General features: G+C 49.8%; 1 protein-coding gene and 1 long non-coding RNA gene across 2 annotated transcripts in view; one reads left to right on the top strand and one right to left on the bottom strand.

Annotated features, from left to right (window-relative positions):
• The window catches only part of HIPK2 (homeodomain interacting protein kinase 2), a 127887-nt gene extending 106606 nt beyond the window's left edge, over nucleotides 1-21281 (bottom strand). The window contains exon 1 of the mRNA XM_053942704.1: nucleotides 21026-21281. Coding sequence (XP_053798679.1) covers nucleotides 21026-21044 — 19 coding nt within the window. The 5' untranslated portion in view covers nucleotides 21045-21281. The remainder of the gene's footprint in view (nucleotides 1-21025) is intronic.
• Nucleotides 2014-7138, top strand: LOC128788014 (uncharacterized). Its single transcript, XR_008430929.1, has 2 exons — nucleotides 2014-2147; nucleotides 6928-7138. It is a non-coding gene; the product is annotated as an uncharacterized LOC128788014 (long non-coding RNA).
• Nucleotides 21282-24358: the final 3077 nt, after the last annotated feature.

Here is a 24358-nt window from a genome sequence, read left to right as displayed (position 1 = left end):
TGCTTTTATTTCCTCAAGAAAAATGGATCTCGGTGTTGCACATGCGCAGTTCTCCCTGCGGTCACTGTAAGGGTGACAGGTCACTCCCTGTAAGCTCCTGCTGCCAGGAGGCTGTAAATGACCCCATATTTCATGCACAGAGCCAAAGAGCCGGAGGTGATGGCAGGGCCTGCCTTCAGGTCACTTCATAACCCACCATCACAGTAGCAGTGTCCCTCAAGCTAGGAAGAAGTTAGCTCCTGCTCCATGCACAGGCATGTGGAAAACACAATGGAGGAAGCCTGAAGCCACCTGGCTTCTCTTCGCAGCCCTGGTCTGTCAGGTGACACTGCCTTTGCATTAGCCTTTCCTTCCCCGGACCAGGAGTCTCTGCCCCCGTTACGATGCCTGGTGCCTGACATGATGTGCAGAAGGCCTCAGCTGGGCTTCTGAGGCACAAATACAGGGCGAATGAAAACACAGCTCCTCGTGACTCAAAGCCACCTCATCAGAGCATGACAGAAGGCTCCTCCTGGCCAGGTGGGCTTGCACAGGCTGCCCACCCACAGCCACGCTCACTGAAGACCTCGCATGCAGCTCATGCTCATGTAGGCATACCCACAGACCTGCCCACACTGTGCTCTCGGTGCTGCGCTCAAGCACACAGCATGTTTGTTGTGTCCACTTTTCCAGGGTGATGCCAAGAGCACGCAGACCACTCTTCCTTACTTCCAGCATGCAAAGAGGATGTCTTGTCCCCAGGGCAAGGCCATGCCTTCAGGCGATGATAGGTGCTACCTGCTGCCACCCACACAGGAAAAATCCACATCCAGAGCAGAGCCCATCAATAGGGATCAGTGGGAAGGCTGGTGAACTTGGTGCTAGAGAAGTTTATTCCCCATTTAACCCTGACACCCTCACCCTGGCACCCACCCTGTTCCTGCCACCCTTACCTCTGTCCCCATTGTAGGAGAGACTTCTGCATTGCTGTGTAGGGAGGCATGAAAATAAACCACCGGCTCCAGTGCCACACTCCCTCCTGGCAGATCTGTTTCTCTCTTCCTAACTGTTTCCAAGTGCTTGGCTGTTTTATAATCCCCAGTGAGCATTCCCTTAACTCCTTCCTCACCGAGTCCTTCCACTCCCCCTCACTCATTCTCTTCTAAAAGACAGAAAAATCCAAGGCGAGGTAGGGGGTAGAGAAAGCAAAGGAGGGGGCCTGAATCAAAGAGGGAACATCTGAATCAAAGAGGGAACATCTGAATCAAACTGCACATATTAGTCATTTCCCCAGCCTTCTCTTACACAGACAGACTGACGCTACTTGTTAATGTACTTCTTATTTTTTTCCCATGGACATTTGTGTACCTCAGAAATTTCTTTGCTAATCTCCTCCTGCTTTTTCATACCATGAGGTCATATGCTCCTGCTGGTAGTATGACTTTAAATCACACAGCAGCTTGCCCTTTGAGGTCCGAACAGAAATCACTGTCTTAGATCACAAGTAAATATGAGTTGATGGCTTCAAGCCCAGTGTCACCACCACCCCACTTATGCATATCGTGAAATTCAAGAAGAATCAAATGCAGGTATCTCTTCCCAGTGGAAAGGACTTAATCACTGCAAGGGCTGTGAGAGGGCTGTGTGGAGGAGCTTGGGCAGAGGAACACATCCTCCCTGTTTCCAAGACGTGGGACTCTGCAACTGCCCTGAAGTGACCTGTCGAGAGCCACACACGCTCTGGGTGCTAAAGGCTGTGCACTGTGTGTGTGCTTGCACATGTCAGTGAGTGCAGACGGTGGGGCAGGGAGTCACTTGGCCTGAGATATTTTGGGAGACCCACAGGTCATGGCTACACTTGGCCACAACGTAGCGCAGGTCGCTGTGTGCCAGGGTGTGGGGTAGGACAAGTGCAGCGACCCAGCAGCTTTGGATTTCATAACCACGACTATGTGCAAAGAAACGTCACAGAATGCTCCCGTGTTTACGCTGCTCCTGTGAGCACATGAATAAAGAGGACGGAGGAAAAAGCATTGGCTTTCATGTGTCCCCTCTCAAGTGGGAACATGACACCTGTAGCTGGCTGCTGCTCTTCCTCAGAGCCTATGGCTGCTTCTTCCAGCATCTTGAGGTTACCCCTAAGAGCTTCCACTCAGAAGTTTACCAAGGTATCTTTTTCCCTGACAAAATGAGCTATTCTGTCACACAAGGCTGGGCTGCAGGGCTTTTAAAATCAGTTCTGCTGATGTTCAAAGGGAACAGCTTGCTGTGCAGAGGAGTGGTAGAGTTAATAGCAGTAGGATCAGCACAAGCTCTTACCCTGCCATCTGCCTTCAGCTCAGCCAGGCTTTCTGCTGAACAGCCAATGTGGGCTGGGGCCACTGGAGTGAGCAGCAACTCACTGACATGAAACAGTGTCAGGGTTAGTTGATTAAGAATAAGATTACGAGCACAGGAATCCTATATAGTGCTGGTACTGACTCAGTTCAAGGATTTCATGGGGATATTTAAGCCGAGTTTTCCAAAGAAGTCTTTTATTTTGCGCAGGTGGGTGTTTGTATAACAGCTTTAAAAAGCCCCATGAATTGATGACTCCAGAAACAGGGGCCATCTCTGAAACTCCTATGCTTTCTTCTTTGGTAACCCCCCAATAGAAAACAGGGATAAATGACACTTAACTGTCTCACTCCCCTGTAATGTTTAAGTCCTTTGCACTTACAGAGCTCTGGAGGAAACACAGGAAAGCCCACTAGAATGGACAGGGATGCCTCTCACAACTGTGGGTCACAGATCCCCTCTTGTTCTGCCTTGTGGACTTCTTTAAAGTGCTGGCCACTGCCAGCAGGCCCTGACAGAGGCTGCTCAGCTCTGTTCCTGCGCATTCAGATTGACAGCTGTCTCAAGAGTTCTCTCTCTTTTTTAATAATAGAAGAGTCACTTAAGGCTTGTGGATGATCTGAAAGTACCAACTCCTGACCCACTACCGAAGTCTGAACCTTCCAGTGAAACCATGAAGAGCAGGGCTTGGTCCCCTTGAGGGATGGTGAGGGCAAAACAGTTCTGTAGACCCATATGAAATACTGAGATCCCCTCTGATGTCATATCATTCTGTGGTAATATCCTACAGCAATTTAAAGGACTGCTGCAGCTGATCTCCAAACCCAGGAGGAGACAGCTGGAGGGAGCAGCAAAAGGGTGCTGGTTTGGAAGGAAGATGGGGGATCTGGGATGAGTGAGGGCACAACCTGCCTGATCTGAAAGTGAAAAGAACAGAGAGGCCCCTTCTTTCACAGATGGAGGGAGGAAAAAAGGAAGATGAGCAAAAAGCCTGGACTTAATAATGAAAAACAATAGCTCATCATTTATTTTCATATCCTCTCACTAATGCTGGCATAATGCTAACAGTGGAATTCTTATGGCATGCATGTCATGCCTGCAAATACCAAGTGAATTACTTCTCAGTGAGGCTATGGGCTATGGCACTGAGCAGCACATTCGTTACAAACTATTGGATGATGAACGACAGTTCCCAAATTCCTCCTTCACAATGCTACTTGCATTAGTTGTAATTTAATGAGTGTGAGAGAGAGAGAGAGAAAGTTTTGGCTCAAACCACAGAAATAATACTGCCTGCTGCTGCTTCCCACTGGGTCTTGTATTAACTCACACCACCTCCACCTCCTACTTCTCTACCTCTTCCCTTTTCACACCTATCCTCAGGTGCTAAAAGTCGTGTCATGAAACCCATCAGCATGGCAAGAGAGCATGCAGAAGCCCCCAAGCACATGCATTCCTTCTGGCTAAAAGGTGGGAGAGGACACAAACCTCTCCCTCTTCTCTGCCAACAGTCACAGCAGGCTGGGGTGGTTCCTGCAGCAGCCAGTCTCTGTGCAGACAGACTCTCCTTTGGTTCTTTCCACCAACTCTCCTTTGGTTCTTTCCTCCTAGGGAGCCAGTGCAGGTGAAAGACACCGATCTGGCAGTTCTGGAAACAGAGCCTGCACACACTGCATGACCTATATTGGTACAGAGCTCCCACCACATACTCTTGCCAGCATGGTCCTTGTGCCTTCCCAGAGGGAACCACAGCAGGGTAGCCCAGCCTCATCCTCACCTTGCAGGCTGTCTTAGCTGCTTTGTTGCTCTTTTAAACAATTTTGAGATCTGGTAAGCAGCCAGTAAATATGAACAAAACCTCTGCTAGGGGATAAGGCCTTCAGCAGTATAAATGTGCCATCATTGGTGACCACCAGTGAGGCCAGCAATCACTGACATGCTGCCTTCTCCTGAACTCTTGAGTAGATCTGTGCCTCCAACTTCTTCAGGGCATAAATCAAGCCACTTTTCTTCACTCCTTGGACCATGACGCAAAAGGGACAGCCACAGCAGCAGGGGCATCTTTCAGATTTCTGCCCTGGAAGGAGCCTGACTGGCCAGTGTCACCCCCCACTCTTGTGGCAACCCTGCGACAGAACCTGTACCCCTTCACTTGACAGGACATTTATCCATCAAATGACCCTGAACATAAGGTTCACACCTGAAACAAGACACACCATATGGGGTCTCATATGCTGGGCCAGAAGAAAGCTGAGAGGTCTGATCTGACTTACAAGTAAGTGACTGCAAATATCACTACTACTCTCCTGGTGTATCCAGTCTCTTCAGTTTCCCACTGACAGAGCCTAAATGACAACCATCCACCGATTTCTACCAGTGGAGCATCCAGAACACTCCTTATCCCTTCTGTGCCAAGTGTAATTTAAAAGCCCCCCTTGCACATTTTGCAGTGTTTGGAAAAAAACAAATCCAAGCAAAATTTACATGTTTCTGAAACACAGGCATAAGCAGGGGAAGAGAAAAAGGCCCTTAAGGATTGGAACCAAATGTGTTTGTGCAAATGAGACCCAGGATTTACAGTTACCTTCCAGCCTCCAGCAAGTGCTACAATCTTAGCCTTGACTTAAAAACAATCTGTTTTCTTGTAAAGTGATATTTTCTCTGGTGTACTGGCCAAAGTCCCACAGCCCTGGCTGGGAGAGGAGGGTGGACACTATGCCACAGGACACTCCCAGGGACATGTGCAGACACAGGTCTGTATGGACACACAGATGCACATTTGTGCTTCCCAGCAATACAGCAGGCACAATGCTGGGGGCCACCACCTTTAGGAACTATATGGCCCCTTGTCAAAATCCCCCTCCAAGCCCACGTGTAGCATTGCACACTCTGTGGCTTTCTTAAAACTATGGCTGTGCTTTGAGCAGTGACCAAACTCTGAAATAAATGAAGACATGCCTTGCTGAAATGATCCTAAGTGAAAGCAACAATACTTGGCACAAATAAATAAACAAGCACCACAGCTGCAATCAAAAAGGATGAAACAGTGAGCCTCATCAGCCTGCTGTAACTAATCTTGTGCTGGGCAGCTCACCCAGTCCAGCAGCATGGGGAGCCATGCATCCCTCCAAGGGGGACCAGGTAGAAAGGGTCCCTTTGCAGACAGCAAGTGTGGGGAGAAGGGGACACAAGCATGAGAGGGAAGTGGGGGGCTCCCGTGACAGAGGACCACCACAATAGCTATGTGGCCTTTAGGGGCCTGGCACAGGGGTGCTGTTACCTGCTACCGGCCTGCAAAGAGAAGCAGTGACCAGGCTGGAGTGATGAAAAGCAGTTATCAGGGGCAGAACTATAGGGATGAACATACCTAGACAGATGGAGACCTGCTGGACTGCCAGAACAGGCCTGTTGCTGCAACAGCTTCTTTGGGCATACAGTACAAGCCACAGCAGTCAGAACTGCCAGCCATGGTTTATCACATTTACAGTTTAAAACCCAACCAAATCCAACACTTCTGCTAGAACCAAGTTCAGCTGAAGGTTCCTGGCCCAGCTGGGAAGCCAGAGGCTGTCCTGCCCCTTAGTTTCTCTTCTGATAGGCTGCTGTGGCTCAGGAAGGGTGAAGCTCAGACACAGCATTCAGTGTCACACTTCAGCTCCCTTTAAGCCTTCAAATTAGGGCTTACACGGGGCTTAAGTGCAGCCTGTCCCAACACAGGGTTGGATTTCACAGCTCTCATGTGCCACTGGGTTGCCACTTTGCACAGAAAAGGGGATGAGTGCCCTGCAGGCAGCCTGGCAGGCAGTCCATCCCTCCAGATACCCTGAGCAGGGGATGGGGAGCACCTGATCCCCCCAGCCCTTCCCGTGTCCCTGGAGGGCAAAACAGGAGAGTGAGACCACCAGGACAGGCTTCTGCTTCCCTTGCCTCAGCTAGCCAAATAACTCCCAATATCCATCTTTTCAGCAAGCATTTTGTGGTAACCACAGTGTTTTACCTCTGTGATCAAGCCGGTGCTCTTCTTCCTCCACATCTCTGCTGCACCCCATGGCTCACCCTGAGCCCCAGGGTGACCACAGAGTCCCCACCCTTCCAGCCCATGGGTTGGGATGCCTGACATGCAGCATTGAGTTCCCACATGAAGTCAGCATGTTCTCGATACACAGCATGATATATCCTTGGCCACGAACACCCCAGGTGGGCTGGTCACCTTCCAGCAAGGACAGCTGAATATGACAGGACTGGGCTGGGGAGGGGGTGTCACAGGGGAAGAAGCTTCCAGAAACAGGAGAAAAGACACAAAACACCCCAGGAGAATAAGAGCCCCTTCCTCTTCACAAGCCCTGCAATAATAAGAAGTCAAGAAGGGCAGGAGTACCAATCACAACAAAACCCAAATGAAAAACTATGACCTGCAACTTGCTCCAGTGATGCCATGTAACAACTGTGGCTACGAAACACGCTTCCTAGCTCACCATCAGTGCTGCCACAAGCATCTGCTTTATTGTACATAGTATGAAAAGCATCAGGCATCCCCACCTGAAATCATGCCCTCTCCTGCCATTCACTCACATCCCATCTTCTTTTTCCCTTGCACTTTATTTTCTACAGGCAGCAGCTTTTTGGCAGGAGTCTCTGCGTCTGTTTGCAACAGGGCATGGCAAGGGAAGGCAGACGTCTCCTCGTAAAGCATCCTCTTCCTGAAACCCCTTCAACCCTTCCTGACTGAGAGGAAATGCAAGGATTGGTAATGACTCAAGTGCTCCTCCGGGAAACAGCAGTGATTTTAGAGGAACATGAAATAACTTTTAAGCCAAGCCTAGTCCTGAAGAGGTGAACTCCACACTCTGTATCTTGAGTTCAGGGTTGAGCATGGATAAAGCCAGGATTCAGATGCCCACCGGCAGAGATACTGGAAAAGATACAGTTCCTTTATTGAAGTAGTCTCACCTACATTAGATACATCGTAAGTGATACAGTAAACACATCTGAAGGGATACAGATTCCCCAGGGGATACTGTATTTGCATACAGACCCCAGTTACATCCCACCACTGGCTAAAGTCTCAGATAACTGAGGATACAGAGATGACCTAAGACGCATTAGCAGAGCTGAACACATATCCAAGAACTGGTCCAGTTGGGCCACCAAAACCTGGCACTGGGAGGAGATGCATGGAAGATGCCCACCATGCAGCTGTTCTGGATCAGGATAGAGATGAGCTGGTGGATGAGGATTACAGATCATTCTCCATCAGAATAACTTGAATGATATTTTTCTCAAGCTTGGATTTCTAGTAACCCTTTTGTTCAGCCTGAAAAGTCACATTGTTCGAGAAAAAAATCTCTTCCTGCCTTTTAAAGGCAGAGTGGCAGTGTCCCCTCCTGAACACACTGTGATTTACAGTCTTCCACACTCACACTGGCAACACAAGCCCTTACGCAGAGACTGCAGACAGCACTCCTGCCAACACATACACTGCCACAGCATCGCTCCACATAAACACCCTGCATTCACCTTGTTTATATTTTCTCCTGCACAGGCTGTGACAGCTCACAAACACACACAAAGCCTAATTTATATTTATAATAAATCTCGCTTCTTCACTCACTGCAGTGGAAAAGAGCCCTGCTACAAATACAATTTGTTAGAAAAATGGTGTAACAGCACTGAGTAGAATCAGGCCCACGCTGTCTTCCGTTGATAAAGGGGATGAAGCCACACCAAACACTTGTGTACACTCCTACAGGTGCCTACAAACATGGAAGGAGTCCACATACACACACATACACACAGACATTCTTCCACCTGTGCTCTCGCACACACTGCTCAATAACAGCACCTGCTGTCCCTTCTGACTCGCACGTGCTTCAGGCAGCACAGACTTTTGCAAGGTGCACTTTCATTACACAGGTGCTCACAGCCTCAGATAAGTGACAGGAAAACGACACTGCAAGAGAAGTACTGTCATCATCAATAGGATATGCTTGTGTCTGGGTCTCACATGTCCTTTCCAGGTGGTGCAGCTATTTTAAAATGGGGGTTGCAACCTGTTTCTTACCTCCACTTGATAAATACACACATATTCTGCTATTGAAAGAATGAAGAGCAGGAGTTAGGTGGGAAGGCAGGTTTCTGGTGGTGCCATAGATTGTGCTAGAAGAGATGAAGAAATTCTTTTATTGTACCCATGGAAAAATGTGATCCCCAGTTTCTTTGTAAACTTGGAGGATTTATGAGGTCTTGGGTTTCTCCATGGTATCCACAAACTGGCTGTAGCCAAGAACTGTCTTTTTGTTTTAATTTGGTTTCAGAGAAAAGGTTCTGATCTCTCTTCTCTCCACAAAGGACCTTGTTGCCGCTTCCCTAGCCTCCATGACCCTAAGGCCTGATTGTAGCAGTTTGTTCTTCACAGGACAATGCTGTCAGCCTGTTCTGAAGCTGGGTCTAGTGTGCTGTGTGGGTGCTTGCAGGGGGAGCACTCCCAACCAGTCCTCTGTGGCCTCTACTGGCTCCCAATAAGCTTCCATTAAGGTGACCTAACTATTAATTCCTGCCAAGGCCTTGTGTGCTCACATGCCTTCTGTACAGCTCTAACTCCTGATGGCCTTGCAGAGTTTGAGGAACTCAGGCAATTTGTGTGATCTGCCACCTTCTCTCCATCCTGGTAACACTAAGCTCAACCAAAAACTTCACTGTACATCACCACCAAGCACACCAGCAGCCTGCCCAGCTACCTGAAAGTTCCTGTGCACTGACAGGTTGGGAGCTGGAGGATGGGCATCACTTCATCCCAGCACTGCTCCACTGCTGACCCAGGGCTCATTGTGCAGTGAATTCCCGTAACAGAGAGAGCACCATTACACACTGCCCCAGCCAGCTGGATTGCCAAGGTAAGTTGACACATCACTGGCACTGCTGTACTCACATCCCTCCACTTCCCTCCTCCCTGGGGCACCACATTGTCTCATTGTGGGATCAATTCTGTTTGTCAGTGTTAAGGAGCTCAAGTGTGTCACCAGAGATTTTCAAGTTAGAGATGACTCTACTCCAGGTATTTTAAAGACTAGTAATGTCTATTTAACTCCTGAGAAATTCTGCCACAAGAGGAAGATTAAAGGTTGCACACACACATAGAGCTATGAGGATATCAAAGACAATTTTCTTGGAAATTTTTCTCCAGCTTTTGAAGTCAAACATCTAAATAGGAAAGTAGCAATGATGGCTGGAAATTACCACTATTTGGAGGTAAACCAGAGACCTGTTGAAAATCCTTGCCAATCTATGTGGAATTTGTCAACACTAAATGCTGCCTAGGAGAAAATAAAACACCACATATTTTAGCTGGACATTCTTCTCCTCCAGCCTATTGATTTAAGCAAACAGCCTTCCTGCCATCACACATATGGAGCAATATGGGCACTCACCCTTCTGCAATCCTGCTGCTGTCATCTCCTGACAGAGGGATAGCCCAAAGCCATGGAAGAGCAATGCAGATGGTCAAAAACCAGCACACAACCCATCCTGGAACAGCTCTTCCACAAATACCACTGTGAAAAGCTAACCCTGGGATGAGGCTCAGACTACTCTCTGGGCAGGCTGAACAGTCCAGAGATCACAGTTCCCCTAATATCCTTCTAGGTACTTGTCCCTCTTTTCCCCATGCCACCTCTGGCTGATTTGAGCACCTGTCACATCCCTTCTCAAATACAGCTGTGTGTTCTCTGGGGCAATGCCATGTAGCAGTTGTCCACCTTTTGGAAAATCTGCAGCACAGAGATCCTTGACTTCAGATCCCAGCTGCCAGTGGCTATGAATAATTGGTAATTAAAGTAAAAGTGAAGCCATACCAGGGGATTGTTGTGCCTCTAAGTTTTCTCCAGACTACTCTCAAGAGACACAGGAGAGCTACCAGAGGTAAAAAAATAAATCTCAGCCTACTCGGTTTACATAGAGGCCATCAAAAATATGTGTCTGTATTGTTCTGACCTCCAGATCTTTTTTCCTTCACATTTTCCTAACCTTTAAAAGGCATGTAAGATAAACAGAGAAGAAGCTAGGCAGACAACATCCTTGGAAGAGATGTAGGAATATAATCAAGCCCTCAGACACACACACACAAACACCATAATTTATCTCTTCCTCCTCCTGTTTGATATTATACTCTGTTCTAGTATCATAATCTGTTGCTATGGAAACAGCTATGATGTCACTACAAGAGGTTTATAGATGCCATGAACAGGAAGGAAAGGTACAAGACGATGGGAGAGGAAAAAAAAAAAACACCTACAAACAGCTGCTGAGCAGGAGATGTTCCAGGAATGGTAAGTGTTAACAAGGAAAAGATAAATACATCGACGTGCTGGAGTTGTTGCAGACAAGAGCAGAATATAAACCGCACTTTAAAAATAAAGAATGCTTACAAATTTTGCCTACAAGTAAAAATATTCTGAGCAAGCTAAAGGACCTTCCTGAAAAAAAACAAACTTTCTTTGAAATGTTCAGCAAGTTTTCTGGGACTGGATATTCTATGAGTATTGCTGCTAGAGCCCAAGTCTTCACCAAGCCACTCCATCATCTGCTGTAACATTCCCTCCTGAAGTGTAACACCCCATCAATGCAGCTAATAGTTAGGGAGCTTGCTGGCTATCCCCCATCCTGTGTATGCTTCTACAACCTGTAACTAGAAAAAAAACCTCATGTCCTCAAGCAAAAGTAAACAGAACCATAAAATTCCTTAGGCTGAAAATGAACTCTAAGATCAATGAGACCAACAGTTAACCAAATACTGCCAAGTGCACAACTAACTGTGTCCCCTAGAATCACATCTTTATGCCTTTTAAATACCTCCAGAGATTTTTAAATACCACCACTTCCCTGGGCAGCCTGTTCCAGTGTTTGACAAACCCTTTCCATAAGGAAATTTTTCATAACATCCAATCTATACTTTCCATGGTACAACTTGAGGTTGTTTTCTCTTCTCCCATCACTTGTTACCTGTGGAAAGAGGCTGCCCTCCACCTCATTACAACCTCCTCTCAGCTGGTGGTAGAGAAAGATAAAGTCTCCCCTGAGTCTCCTTTTCTGCATGCTAAACAAACCCATCACCCTCAGCTGCTCCTCCTAAGTCTTGTGCACAAGATCCTTCAGCAACTTTGTTGGCCTTCTCTGACATGCACCAGCACTTCAATGTCTTTCTTGTAGCGCTCCTGTGCCTTTAAGATTTGTTTCTTGGAGAACATCCAGCCTTCCCAGACTCCTTTGTCCCTCAGGTCTGTCCCAAGGGACCCTATCAATCTGTCTCCTAAACAGGCCAGAGTCTGCCCTGTTCAGAAGTCCAAGGCAGCCCTTCTGCTGAGCCCCTTCCTCGCTTCTTGTGCATTGAGAACCAACCACTGTACCCAAAGCGGCCTCCAAACACCACATCACCCACAAGTCCTTCTCTGTTCCCATAACACAGGCCCAGCAGGGAGCCTTCCTTTGGCGGCTCACTCACCAGCTGTGTCAGGAAGTTATCTTCCACACACTCCAGGAGCCTCCTAGACTGTTTCCCCTCTGCTGCTTCCTCTCTGTGCAAAGACATACTGAATCCACTGGATCACATCCAGTAACAAATAAACAACCTGACCCCAAACTCTATGCAAAAAAACAGCTTTTTTCTTCTTGCTCTCTTACCCAAGAGAAAGACCATAACCTTACAGACTCACTACCAAACACACTGACACACCTGACATGCTCCTAGAGAGAACAGTGTGTTGAACCTCACATGCTTGAGATGTGCCCAGTGTCCGGGCCATGCACATCCATGTGCAGGAGGATGCACATGAGGTTCTCCCCCATGAGCTCAGGTGCTGATGACTGGGTCTCTGTGCTCGCAACTTTTTTTAGCCACCCTGACTGATGGTGAGAGTAGAACAGAGAGGGTGGGGCAGTCATATATGTCCTTAAAGACATCATGTGCAGGCTGAGGGAAAATTCAACATGAATTTGCCTGATGGGGAGGAGGAAGGAGGATGGCACATCAAATTTGTCCTGCATAGACACCCTTGTCATGGGAAGAGCAATGGCAGAGAAGGAGGAAACCACAAGGATCTCAGAGCAATGAGAATTGTTGGTGTTTCAGATAATCTTTGTCCCATTTCTGTTCCTGAGCATGGTGAGCGGGATCAGAGATTTAAAGCGAATGCCACGGCATCAGTTTTGCCTCTGGTGTCAGCTCCAGATGGGGAATCCCCAGACAGACTCTCTGTTCGGCCTGTGAACATTAGGATACAGGTACTGTCTCCTGTCCTCGCTCACCTTCTCTTGCAAAGATGTTAGAGACAACTGCAGAGGAAAAAACTGGGAGAGACTGAAGTCAGTAAGAGCAACTGCAGAAACAGTCCAAGATGGGATTTTCAGCATTTCACTCAATTTTCCATTCCTGCCAGCCTTGGCTGTGACAGCCTCAGCCCCTGAAGATCTCAGGGATCATCTCCCTCTATTCTGTTAAAGTCACTTGCCCTCATCTTTGCTCCCCACATGTCTCTCTCCTCCTGTTCCTGACCTACTGACTTACTCCTCCTCAATTTTCAGCCCACCCCTTTCCTTTCCCAGAGGAACCTGTGTCACAAATGTTGTGGAAAACCCACACATTGTGATTTCCTCTCCTGAAGGTGTCCTGCCAATTTGTATGATGCACCCTCCTGTGTCTGCATCTATATGAAATGCAGATTCTTTGGGGTGGTAACTATCTACCCCTTCATGTCAATGTCATGCCTAGTACAGTAAGATTCTGCTTTTGCTTGGCACAGCAAATGCAAATGTTATTAGGAACACCTTAAAAGCACCAAAGGAGAATAAAAGAATAGGCATGAAAACAATGCCAAGTGTTGTGTGTGTTTTCCAGTTTCTTTTCTTTTATATTTTGTGGGCAAGGTTCTCTTTCTGGTTTATATGAAACCATTCCTTCTCTTCTGTACTTTATATTTGGGACTGCAGAATCGACAACAAAGCAGACATCAGTGAAGAAACAGAGACTGTGCTTTTTCAATTGGCAGGTGACATCAAGCAGGATTGCAAAATCGGGGGAATTAGATAATTCAACACTATCATGACAAGTTGAAGGGTACAGGATGACATTCAAATGGGATACATCAAAAATCACACACTTAGGTAGGAAAGTCTACCTCCACACATACAGGATAGAAAATGGCTCATGAGGCATCAGACTTCTTGGATGAGATCTGTGTGCCACAGTATATCACAAGCTGCACAGAGATGAACAATGTTATGATGCAGAAGTTAAACCAAATAGGAGCACTGACTGTAACAGACACAAAAAAACACTTCTGCTCTCCTTGGCCAGCACAGGACCCAAATACAGCACTGTGGTCTAGCAGTGCCATTCAAGAGAGAGATGGACCAGCTGAAGGGAGCACAGAGAACCAGGAGAATGGTCAGAGCTGAAGGGGAAAAGATACTAGAGAAAGAGCTGAAGAAAGTGTTCAAGATATGATTTAGCCTAAGGAACACAAAGAAGAGACATGACAAAGACAAAGGAAGAGTTTTCCAACACCCACAGCTAAAAGGACAATGAATCAGAGTGAGCAAAGCACAGAGGAGTTAGAGAGGAGATAAAATCTTTTCAGTGACAAAGCAAAGGGCAATGATGACAGCCTGGACATGCTGTGGACTGTCCATACATGGGGAATATGCTGGGCAAGCCTGTTAAAGAACGTGCTAGACACGTTCAGTTGATATTCTGCTTTAAAATGTTCAGTTGATATTCTGCTTTAAAACACTTTTTTTAAATCTTTCCTTTGCCCATTGCCTATGATTTAAATTATTTTGGTGAGAGGTAAGTTTCTTTAGCATTTCAGCATAGTCCAGAGCCCAACCTGTCAAGCCTTCTGGACCAAAGCAGATGTTAGCCTGCAGGTTCTGCCAGGTAACACCATTGTTCCAGGTCTTGCTAGCACCTTTATGGATTAAACTCTACAAAGAACAGAGAAGGCAGCTGTCCTTCGTGGTTTCCCAAGTATCTCTGGCAAATACCAATGCCTTGTGGGATGACCTTTCCCACTTTTCAGGGAAGGAGCTGTATGTGACTGCTCTTACTTTGTCCTTCCAGAGAAAGATGTCAGCACAGGCCCTGGAAGGTGAGCAGGACAAAGAACAACATGTAAATAGAGTTTCAGCTTCTCCAAATATATGTCCCATTCAGTGGTGATGCTGAAGAAAACCAAGGGAGCAAACTATGGCATCCTTCACCCAGCATAAAACTCCCTCTCCCTCCAGAACATGACACTGACAGGCTAATGCTCATCCCATAGAGACCGTGCTTCCACTTGGGTAGCTCCCTGGGTTTCAGTGACACTGTTGCTGATCTGTATCAGAATCTCAGGATTCTGGAGCAGCTCAGGAGCAGCTCAAGGGGTTCACTTCTCGAAGATGCTTCCCTTCCTCTGGCTATTCTGCGCATGTCCTGTGAGTAAGCAAAAGACTGTTCTTTGGCATCATTCTGTCAATGACCTGATCAGACAGCCACTCTTTATATAGCACCTTGAACATATACAGCATGGTATAAATTCACACTATTGCAGCTTATTGGTACTTCCATTCAATAAACAAATCTTAATGGCACAGACAGCTTTTTAATTTAGTCCTGACTGTGGATTTTCCCAGGTATTTTGAGATGTGGAAATGCCTTTGCCTGCCTATGGAGACAGGGGCTGCTCCTCCACTCACATGCATGGGCAAGTCTTAGTAGAAGTGTTTTTGCCATCAAAATTACCGATTCTGAAGGCTACCTGAATTCAGGAGTGGTCCCAAAATAGAGGCACTTGTGCTTTCCTGAGGATGGACCTCAGTTTGCTGATATGGCCAAATGAGGGAGTAATCAGGGGTGCTCCATGGTGTAAATGAGGGGTAGCAGTAACATGCCTCTACTCTTCCTGCATGACACACAAATTGCTAAATGCCGTGTCTGGAGTGAAATTATCATCTGTGTTTATTTTCAAAAGAAAAGGTGAATTCTGTACTGCTAGGGGAAATAGTTTCAAAAGAGAAGCCTTCCAGTTAATTACCTTGGTCCACATTAGGGTATGTAAACAGCTCAAGAAACAGCCTTTTCTCTAAACAATGTTTAATTCTCACTTCTTGTTATCGACCAGTTATCCTTTCAAAAGTAAAAGAAAGACCTATAAATAATATTTCACATTCAGAGGGCAGAGATTTCCTAGTAAGGGTGAGGAAACAACCTCATTTTATAAATGGTGTGATTAAGCTATAGAGGCCATGAGTCAGAAAGGTACTTCAGCATGCGGCCAGCTTTAAAGACATAAACAATCCTAATGAAGTCAGCAGCACCGTCTGTGAGCTTAAATTTAGGCACAGACCTGAAAATATCTTCTTAAATTGGGATCAGAGAGGAAAAGCGTTGAACCTTAAAAAAAAACCCCAGCAAACCAGTCTTAGCCTACCTTTTCGCTACAGACAGAGGGATGGGGACACCGTAACAGCTGTAAGCCCACAACTGAATGCCTTTACAAACTCTTCTCAGGGGTCTTGCCCATGGGCAGCACTGTCACAATTGCCTTGAGACCTGCAGCTGGAAGAAGCTGTCTCATCTGCCTCATCCTGGTGTCTTAGCCTGGTCTGAGCAGAAGGTGACTGCACTTCCTTTGACCTCAACATCTGGCAGGACAGCTCTAACACCATCACCTGGGACCCACTTGGTGAGGTCCACAATCAGGACAGGGATTTACTTCCAGGCCCAGGTCACCAATCCTGTCATGATTTGACTTCCCAACTGTCCTCCTGACCAAATACTCACATACTTTTATGCACTACTGCTGTGATGTGGCCAAAATCGGGCCATTCATTTAGCCACCCAAGTCCATTATCTATCTCCAAATACACAGCCTAACTTCCCAGGGCTAAGCTAAGTTCAAAAGCCTCACAGTCATCAAGGAGGTCTCTAGGCTGATAGGTTTCCCATCAGTAGAAGAACCTGCACTGAATATCAGGCACAGGCAACTCTTACCCCATTTGGATGTAACCAAATCCAGTGGTCTCAAAGCACCATGTAAAACTGGGCAGTAAATAACAACCACTAGAAATGGGGAAACCTAGTGATGGACAAATGAAAATTATTTCACTTCCTAGTCCAGCTGAGGTGTCCAGCTGAAGATGACTGGGTCTTCCCCACCTGTTACAGCCACGAAGAGGAATGCACTGCAGAGAGTGCAAGGGCTGATGACTGTGGTGAGTAACTGAGCTTGCCTCTTTGTCTGCTCACCACAGCCCCTAGTCCCAGCAATGCTCTTTCCCCTTCTGAAAATAAAACAGCATTTTTCACCCATTACATAGCAAATTTGTTTAATCACTAGACACAGGAGCATGATAAGAACAATAATTTTAACTGGAGGGGGCTTCCTGTTGTCCTGGCTATAGCCATATCCTGAGCACTAAAAACTTAGGCTTCTAGTCCCAGCACTGACATAGCTTAAGTTCTGGTTATTATTTCATAAACAGGAAGTGTCTCTGAGTTATCATCTCCCTGCATGAACTTTGGGGTAAAGACCTTTACTCTGCCTCACTGGGGCCACCTCCCTGATGAGCAAGTTTTGTGTGCTTTGGTGAGATTTGAGGATGAATTCAAAACCCAGCAGGGCTGGCCTGTTTCCAGCTTTAAATGGGATCTGATCCACAACGAGTACAGGGTCAGATTTTTTGGCTTTCCCAGCCCCATGTGTGACAAGGAGAGCATGCAGGCAGGTCCCTGCCTGTGCTCAGCTCTAGCAGCCGCACCGGTGGTGAGGTGCAATTTACAAATATTACCCAGATTAATTCCATGAGCCACCCACATAGAAAACTACCGATGTGGCTGCTAAAAATACACTCTGAATTGCAACAAAGTTGTCAAGAATAAGTAAGAAGCTAAGTGAAGAGGAACAAAACCAAAACAGAGGTAATCACTGTTTAGAAAATAAAGGTTAATAGATATAAATACCTCTCTTTACACAATTGTGAAGGATGCCAGGTACGAGACGCCAAGGAAATTGCTGGAGACACCCTTCCTAGACAAAAATCCACCCACAGCCTGTGATGTCTGGCAGACCCCCCCTCTTAAATTGGAGTCTCCCCTGGACCATAGAGCCTGGCTCTGTTCTCTGCACAGTAGGAAATGTCACAAGGTGAGTGCACAGGTGAGAGTAATACTGCCTAGAGGAGGGTCCAAAGAACCAGATTCTTGCCTGGCTTAAGCCATTCACCTCCTCTAAAGACAGTACAACCACTCCTGATCAAGCCACATCTCTGGTGCTCAGAAGAATGGCAGCCACTAGTTTGCCCCAAGTCTGGAGCAGAGGCCATGTAGGATTACACCTGATGAGGTCTGCTTTGAAACTCAACTCATTTCCTTGTACAGCTCACAAACGAAACTACAAACCAGGTCAAACATTGTGCAGCAGTGTTACTTCTGTTTTGTTTCACTTGTTATATTTTTATGTCCTTCATTTTACTGCTAAGCTCTCCACCACTCAAAAAAAAAAACCCAAAAAAAACAAAAACCAAAAAACAAACAACAACAACAACAAAAAAAACAACCAAAAAAAACCACAAAAAAACAAAACAAAACAAAACAAAACAAAAAAACAATGAGGAGAAACCCAGGAGAGGAGAAGACAAGAGCCAAACCTCCAAATTATTTAAAACAAAGAGAAAATTCTCCTGGCACAGTGTGTGTGGGAGAGGATTTCACACCAGATAGTCACTTATTTATCATGCCTCGCCTATTAATATCAGGTGAGGCACCATTCTGCTTCCCAGAAATGGTATTTAAGCCAGCTGCTCTGCACAAGCGCACACCACCCTCACCTGCACGTCAAGAATGCTGGGTGACTTTCTGCGTGTGCTCTATGTTACCACTCACTTAAATTTCTACCGGAACCACTTCATAAGGCCTTTGAGGTGTCACATTTCCTCCCAGGGTGCGTTTTCTGTCAAAGAGCCTATGTTCTGAAATCGGTACGGCGGGGATATGGTTTCACCTCCCCTCGCCTGCCTTGCGGTGGTGGCGGTGGGCGTGCATGTGTGCCAACTGAGACGGCTCGGCCAAGGGCAGGAGCAGAGCTGTGCCTGCCCGTCGCAGTGCTCATCCGAGCCCTCGGCTCCTGTGCTCTCCTCAGTGGCCTGGCTCTACCTGATGCTCCAGAGGAGGGCTACAGACCGAACTGGTTATGCACATAACGTGAGGCTCGCAGGGGAGGATGGCAGTCCTTGCCTCCCTCCAAGGAGAAAATTGCATCCCCTGCGATAAGCAAGTTTTTATCTATGCACTGCGATATTGCAGGGAATTCTAAGGACCTCTCATGGCAACTAGGAGGCGAAAAACAATCATTAACCCCTCCTCCACCTCCCTCGAAGCCATTCAGCAGCAATTTAACCCGCAAGCATACCGCAACACAACAGAGATAAAACAATTCCTATCAGCTTTTACGCTATCTCTGGCTCCTGCCACTTAGCATATTCACCTATTTTGAGGCTTAAGGTATGCTGAAGAGCCCGGCCGCAGACCCTTTCGTATCTGCTGCGGGGAATTTGTTTCTACGGGTCACTTTCAGGGTATTTTTTTTTCCATCTGCTCTCTTTTCCCAGTCAGGCAGAAGCAGGGGCGCCGCTGAAGTTAGGATGCTCTAAGGAACCGCTAAACTTCTACCGCACGCTCCGGTGCAGCACCGCCGCCCCCTCCTCAGGAACAAGCCGGCGCCCTGCTCGCCCCGGCAGTGGCCGCGGCCTCTTCTCCTCTCCTCTTTCCTCCCCTCCCCTCCGCTGCCCTGCCCGGCTGCGGGGAGGCGGCCGTGCCGGCGCTCGCCCACTGCGGCGCGCCGGGAAGGGGAGCGCGGCCGGGCTGACCGCAGGCCCCGCGGCCCCTCCGCCCCGGCTGCTACGGACCCGCCGGGCGCCGCCGCGCTCCAAGGGGCACAGCACCGCCCCGCACCTCCCGCCGGATGCGGCCCGGCGAGGAGCGAACTTCAGAGCAATCGCCGCATGACCCCCCCCGGCCGGCGGCGCCCGCCCGGGAGGGGCTGGGCAGGCTCCGCGGCCGGCGGTGCGATGCCGGCCAGGCCTCACCGGCCCGGTCACACCGCGGGGGGGGTCAGACCCGGCCCCCGGGGACCGTCGGGCGGGGGCCGGGCAGGTACGCGCCCGGGCTGCGAGCTCCGCGCCGCGCCGCGGCGGGGGTCGGCGGCGGCGGCGGGCTCCCCCCGCCCGCGGCGGGGCCTCGCTGCCGGGGGAGGCGCCGGGGGCGGCCCGGGCGCGGGGCGGGGAGCGGCGGGGGGGCTGCCCGGCCCGGGGGCCGGGGACGCTCGGCGGCGCGACGGGGCCACCAGAGGGCGCCGCCGGCGGGCTGGCCTCGACCGGCGCCCCGGGTCCGCCGCGGCCCCTCCGCCGGCACCGGCCCCGGCCCCCCGGCTTTCCGCCGTCCCCGCACTCCGGCGGCCCCGTGCCCGGCCGCGGCAAGCGCGGGGAGCGCCGGCTGTGCTCCCTGCGCTAATGAAAGTGCTCCTCTTTGTCTGCCCGCCTCCGGCGGGGTCCGAACTCCGAACAGCGGGTGAGCCCGGGGCTGCCCAGAAATAACCCGGCGGGGCACCGGTAACTTTACACCGCCCGCCGAGCGCCCTCCGCGCGGGCGCCGCAGCCCGGGCTCGATTTCCTCCTCAGATAAGTTTTACCGGCCTCGCCATGGGGAAGAAAGTACCGTGTCCCCGTGCCGCCCCCCTCGGCTCCCCTCCGCGCCCGGGTCTCCGCCGCCACGGACCGAGCGGCACCCGGGCGGGATGGCGCGGCCGCCGGGGGATGTCCCTCCCTTTATGTAACGCTCCCCGGGCAGCGCCGAGCCGGGAGGGGTGACGGGGAAGGGTAAATGCGTCGCGAGGGGATTTAAATTAACCTCGATACGTCTCTGAATTTTTCTTTTTAACAGACAGCCTGTACTACACATCGATCTAACACACACAGCCGTATATATACATACACACATATATATTAAAAAAAAGTATATATATACATATATAATTATTATGATTTTTTAACCCGAAAGAAACTAAGTTGGGGTACTTGGGCTTCTCGCCGCAGCCTGGGCTGGACTGAAGGAGAAGCCAGAAGAGCTGACAGCAGGCTCCAGCAGCTCCGTCCCCCGTCGCCGCTGCCCGCGGAGTCTCCGCGCCTCGGAGGAGAAGAGCCACGGCAGGGGGAACTCCTGGGAAACCGGCGAACGGAGAGGGGTAGCCGGTCCTGGGAATGCGAACTGCGGCGAGGGGCAGGCAGGCAGCAGGCACACACATACACACATACATACACACACACACATACACACACACACATACACACACACACACACACATACACAGAGGCGCAGGGCAAGCTCCGTCCACCTCATTGTTCTACTCGGCACCGGCACGGACTTCACCCACCGCCCCCCGCCGGGGACCGAGCGCCCGGGACCGCGGGGTCGGGGACCGGCAGAGCCGGGGGGCGACTCGCGCCTCGCCCCGCTCCCGCCGGGCACCGGTAGGGCGATGGTGCCCCGCCACCTCCCCGCAACATCGGCCGGGGTGCCGGCGAACCGCGGGCGGGCGGCCGGGGAGCCCCTGCTCTCCCCTCCCTCCCCCGCTGCGGCCAGGCCAGGGGTGCCGGCGGGGCGGGCCGGGCCGGGGCTTACCTTCGTACATGGGGGCCATCGGTGCAAGGACGCCTGTTATTCATGGCAACGCCGCCACGAACGACGCGAGATCGCAGCCCCCCAAACTCAACACACATCTGCCATCTTGAGCGGGTGTCTCTCGGCGGAGGCGAAGCTGCCGCCTGCCTTCTGCATCGCTGCCCACCTCAGCGCGGGGGGAGCCGGGCACATCCAGCCCCGCTGCCGGCCCTCCGACGCGGCCGGGGCGGGCGGGCGAGCGGGCGGGGGGCGGCGGCGCCGGGCCGGGCCGGGCCGGGCCGGGGCCGGGGCGAGGCGCGGGGCCGGGCAGGGGCGGCGGGCGGCGGGGCCCCCCCGGCTCGGGACGGCGGCGCTGGGGAGGGAGGGAGGGAGGGAGGGAGAGAGGGAGGGAGGGAAGGAGAGAGGGAGGGAGGAAAGGAGAGGGAGGGAGGGAAGGAGGGGGGCTGGCGCCGTGCCCCTGCTCTCAGCGCGGCATGGCTGCGTGTACCGGGGCGCCTGCAAAAGTTGCACTGGGGGTGAGAGAAAGGGAGAGAGAGACTGAGGGAGAGAGAGGGAGACGGAGACCGAGACGGAGAGGAGGAAAAAAAAAAGGAGGAAAAAAAAAAAAAAAAGCAGCGAAGGGAGTTTGCAAATAATCAAGCGCCGATGGCACCGATCGCGGCTTCCCAGAAGGAGCGGGAGCGAGCGAGAGAAACCCTCTGCTGAGATTATGTGGGATCTTGTTTAACAACACATTTCAATCAGGAGAAAAAAGGAACAGTCAACAGAAGTTGGTGAAACACTTCTGTCTCCCCCCCCTCCTCTTTATAGAAAAGAGAGGAAAGGAAAAAAATAAAAAGGCAGCTGATTGAAGCTTTGCAACTCACTGGCTGTGGGGATCATATAATTTGTGCTCATGTTTTACAATAGCATGGAAAATTCCTACCTCTTCCCCTCTCCCCAAATAAATCTTCTATTCCCTCAAGGCATTTCACAATCTGGTTCACTGACAAAAGTTCCGATTAATCTTTTTTCTTTTTTTTTTTTTTCGTTTAGCTTACTTGCAGTGTAAATATTTAGCGGATGCATTTAAAATAAACATACGTTGTTGCTTTTAGGAGTCAGGTTGTGTTTTTGTTTTGTTTTGTTTTAAAAGGAACCACATCAAAGAAGTGTTTACTAACTGAGATTGACAGCCTATTCTCCCCCTCCCTCTCTTCCCTCCCCCCCCCAGCCCCCCCCTATTTTTTTTTTTTTTAATTTTAAATCATCCGTCTCCCCGATTGAGCTCTTGCTGTAGGAGCACCAACCCGACGAGCATCATTTTTGTTGGTGCATAGAGGAAAACTATAGGTCAAGCCAGAGGAACCCCCTTTGCCTGACAGGAGTTTTACAAAGGAAGGTCAGTCACCAGGTACCCATTACGCAGGCAAAGGAAGCTGAGACTCATGCAAAGCCTCTGGCAAAGGTGGAAACAAAACCTCGGGCTGTGATCCTGCATTTGCAGCCGTCTGGATCTGCCTGCCTGGAGCTCCTTACAGATGAACAGTCTGGGACTGGACCGGTGAAGACGTAACTCCCTTTGTGCCGGCTGTTACTGCTGATCCCCCCAAACGCTGCCTCTCGCTGCTGCTGGTGCCACCCAGACCTCTGCCACCGCAGCACTTGGTCGCAGCAGGGCTCAACACCCGGCTACTCCCACTGATGTCTCGAGGGCGAGGCAAGAGGTAACTTTTACTTGGGGATTTCAGTGCGAGTCAAGCGCTCCAGCCAGCGTGGCTCTTGTCTCGGGGTGCTGCGGGTGCCTACGCCGGCAGACAAAAGCAGGTCAGGGAACAACCCATGCTGACCAGCCGATGGAGCAGGATGGCCACGGCTGCACTGCGGAGGATGTGATCCCCAGGCTCCTGTGGGCCATATTTGTTTGCAAGGTATCTTCAATGTTTTGCATGATTTTTCTCCCTCCCCTGAAAAATGCCTGAATCTACAGGAAAGATGTCTCACGCCCCATTAGCATTCTGTTTGCAACATGAAGCTGAGGATACATTTTAAATGTGTCAGGGAGTGCCACGCAGGGCTGGTGGAGGTGATTGAGGGCTCAAAAGTGGGCTGGGATGGCACTAGAGGAGTATGTACAGCAGAGGGAGCAAAACCTGCTCCCGTCTCATCCCTGCTTCATTTTGAGAAGTGATCCCGAGATCAACCATCACTATATCTTGGAAGGAAATGGATCTGCCTTCAGCTGGACCACTGGATCTGCCTTCAGCTGGTCACCAGGCCAGAGATGGAGGGCAAGCGTGCAGATGACAGCAGACACAGTATTTGAACGTTTCTTGTCCCTCTTTTATTTAGCTATGGCCACCCTCGGGGTTCAGCTCTAGGCATGAGTTGAAAGCCTCATATTTTACTAAAACGTGTTTCTGGTCATTGTAATTCTGCACTGCTGCCTTCTTTATGATGGAGAACCTTATCTGCTCTCCAAGGCTACTGATACTTCTGGTCCCAGCCTGCCTCCCTGCAGGGGGAGACACAAGAAGAGATGTGGAGAAGTGTTGGAGAAGTGTTGGAGAAGAGCAGAGGACAAACCTAGAGGAGCAGGCTGCTACAGGAACCAGCTTCACTTCTTGTCGTTGCATTCTGTTGCAGCATGGCTCCAGGTCAGTCGCATCAGCCTCATTCTCCTCAGCTGCAGAATGGGGGCAGATGTACCAGTCTTTGCTGTGTGAGACTGCACTGATAGTTTCTTCTCCCTTTCTTTCACCCTGGTCTATCCCATAGCCTGTGGAGTCTGTGTTAACTCCACATCCATGAAAGCTGGCACGACACAGGAGCTTAAAATAGAAACCAAACCCACTCCTTGCCAGAAGAAAAGAGAAAGGGGTCATCAGAGATGTCTGCAGGACTCACCATGTGTAGCCTGGGCATGGAAGTGGTGCCCCCGGCCCTGTGGCTGGTGGGTGGAGCATGAAGGGTGACACAGGAACATCCAAACCTGTGTGTGACATACTTAGGGAAATGCTAAAGCTGTTGGCTTCAAAGCACAGGTTAATCTGCTTGCCTTAGGGAAAAGGTGCTGAACTTGATGGACTGCTTGGCTGGTCCAGGACAGCAATTCCTGAATGCCTCTCAGGTTCAGTATCGCCAAAGACATTATAGACTCTCATCCACTTACAATTTCTCCCAAGATAGGAAAATTAATGGGTATGTTTTCACCAACAAGGACTGTTGTGATCTTACATGTTTTTAAATGTTGTTGCCAAATGAAGCAACATAAATAAAACCCAGCCCCAGCAGGTCCTGATCTCAGCCCCAGACTGGCTGTGAAAACATGGTGCATAGACAATGCTGGTGTTT

This window comes from Vidua chalybeata, chromosome 5, assembly GCF_026979565.1.
Source record: "Vidua chalybeata isolate OUT-0048 chromosome 5, bVidCha1 merged haplotype, whole genome shotgun sequence".
Taxonomy (NCBI): Eukaryota; Metazoa; Chordata; class Aves; order Passeriformes; family Viduidae; genus Vidua; species Vidua chalybeata.
This window is presented reverse-complemented; position numbering and strand designations above follow the sequence as displayed.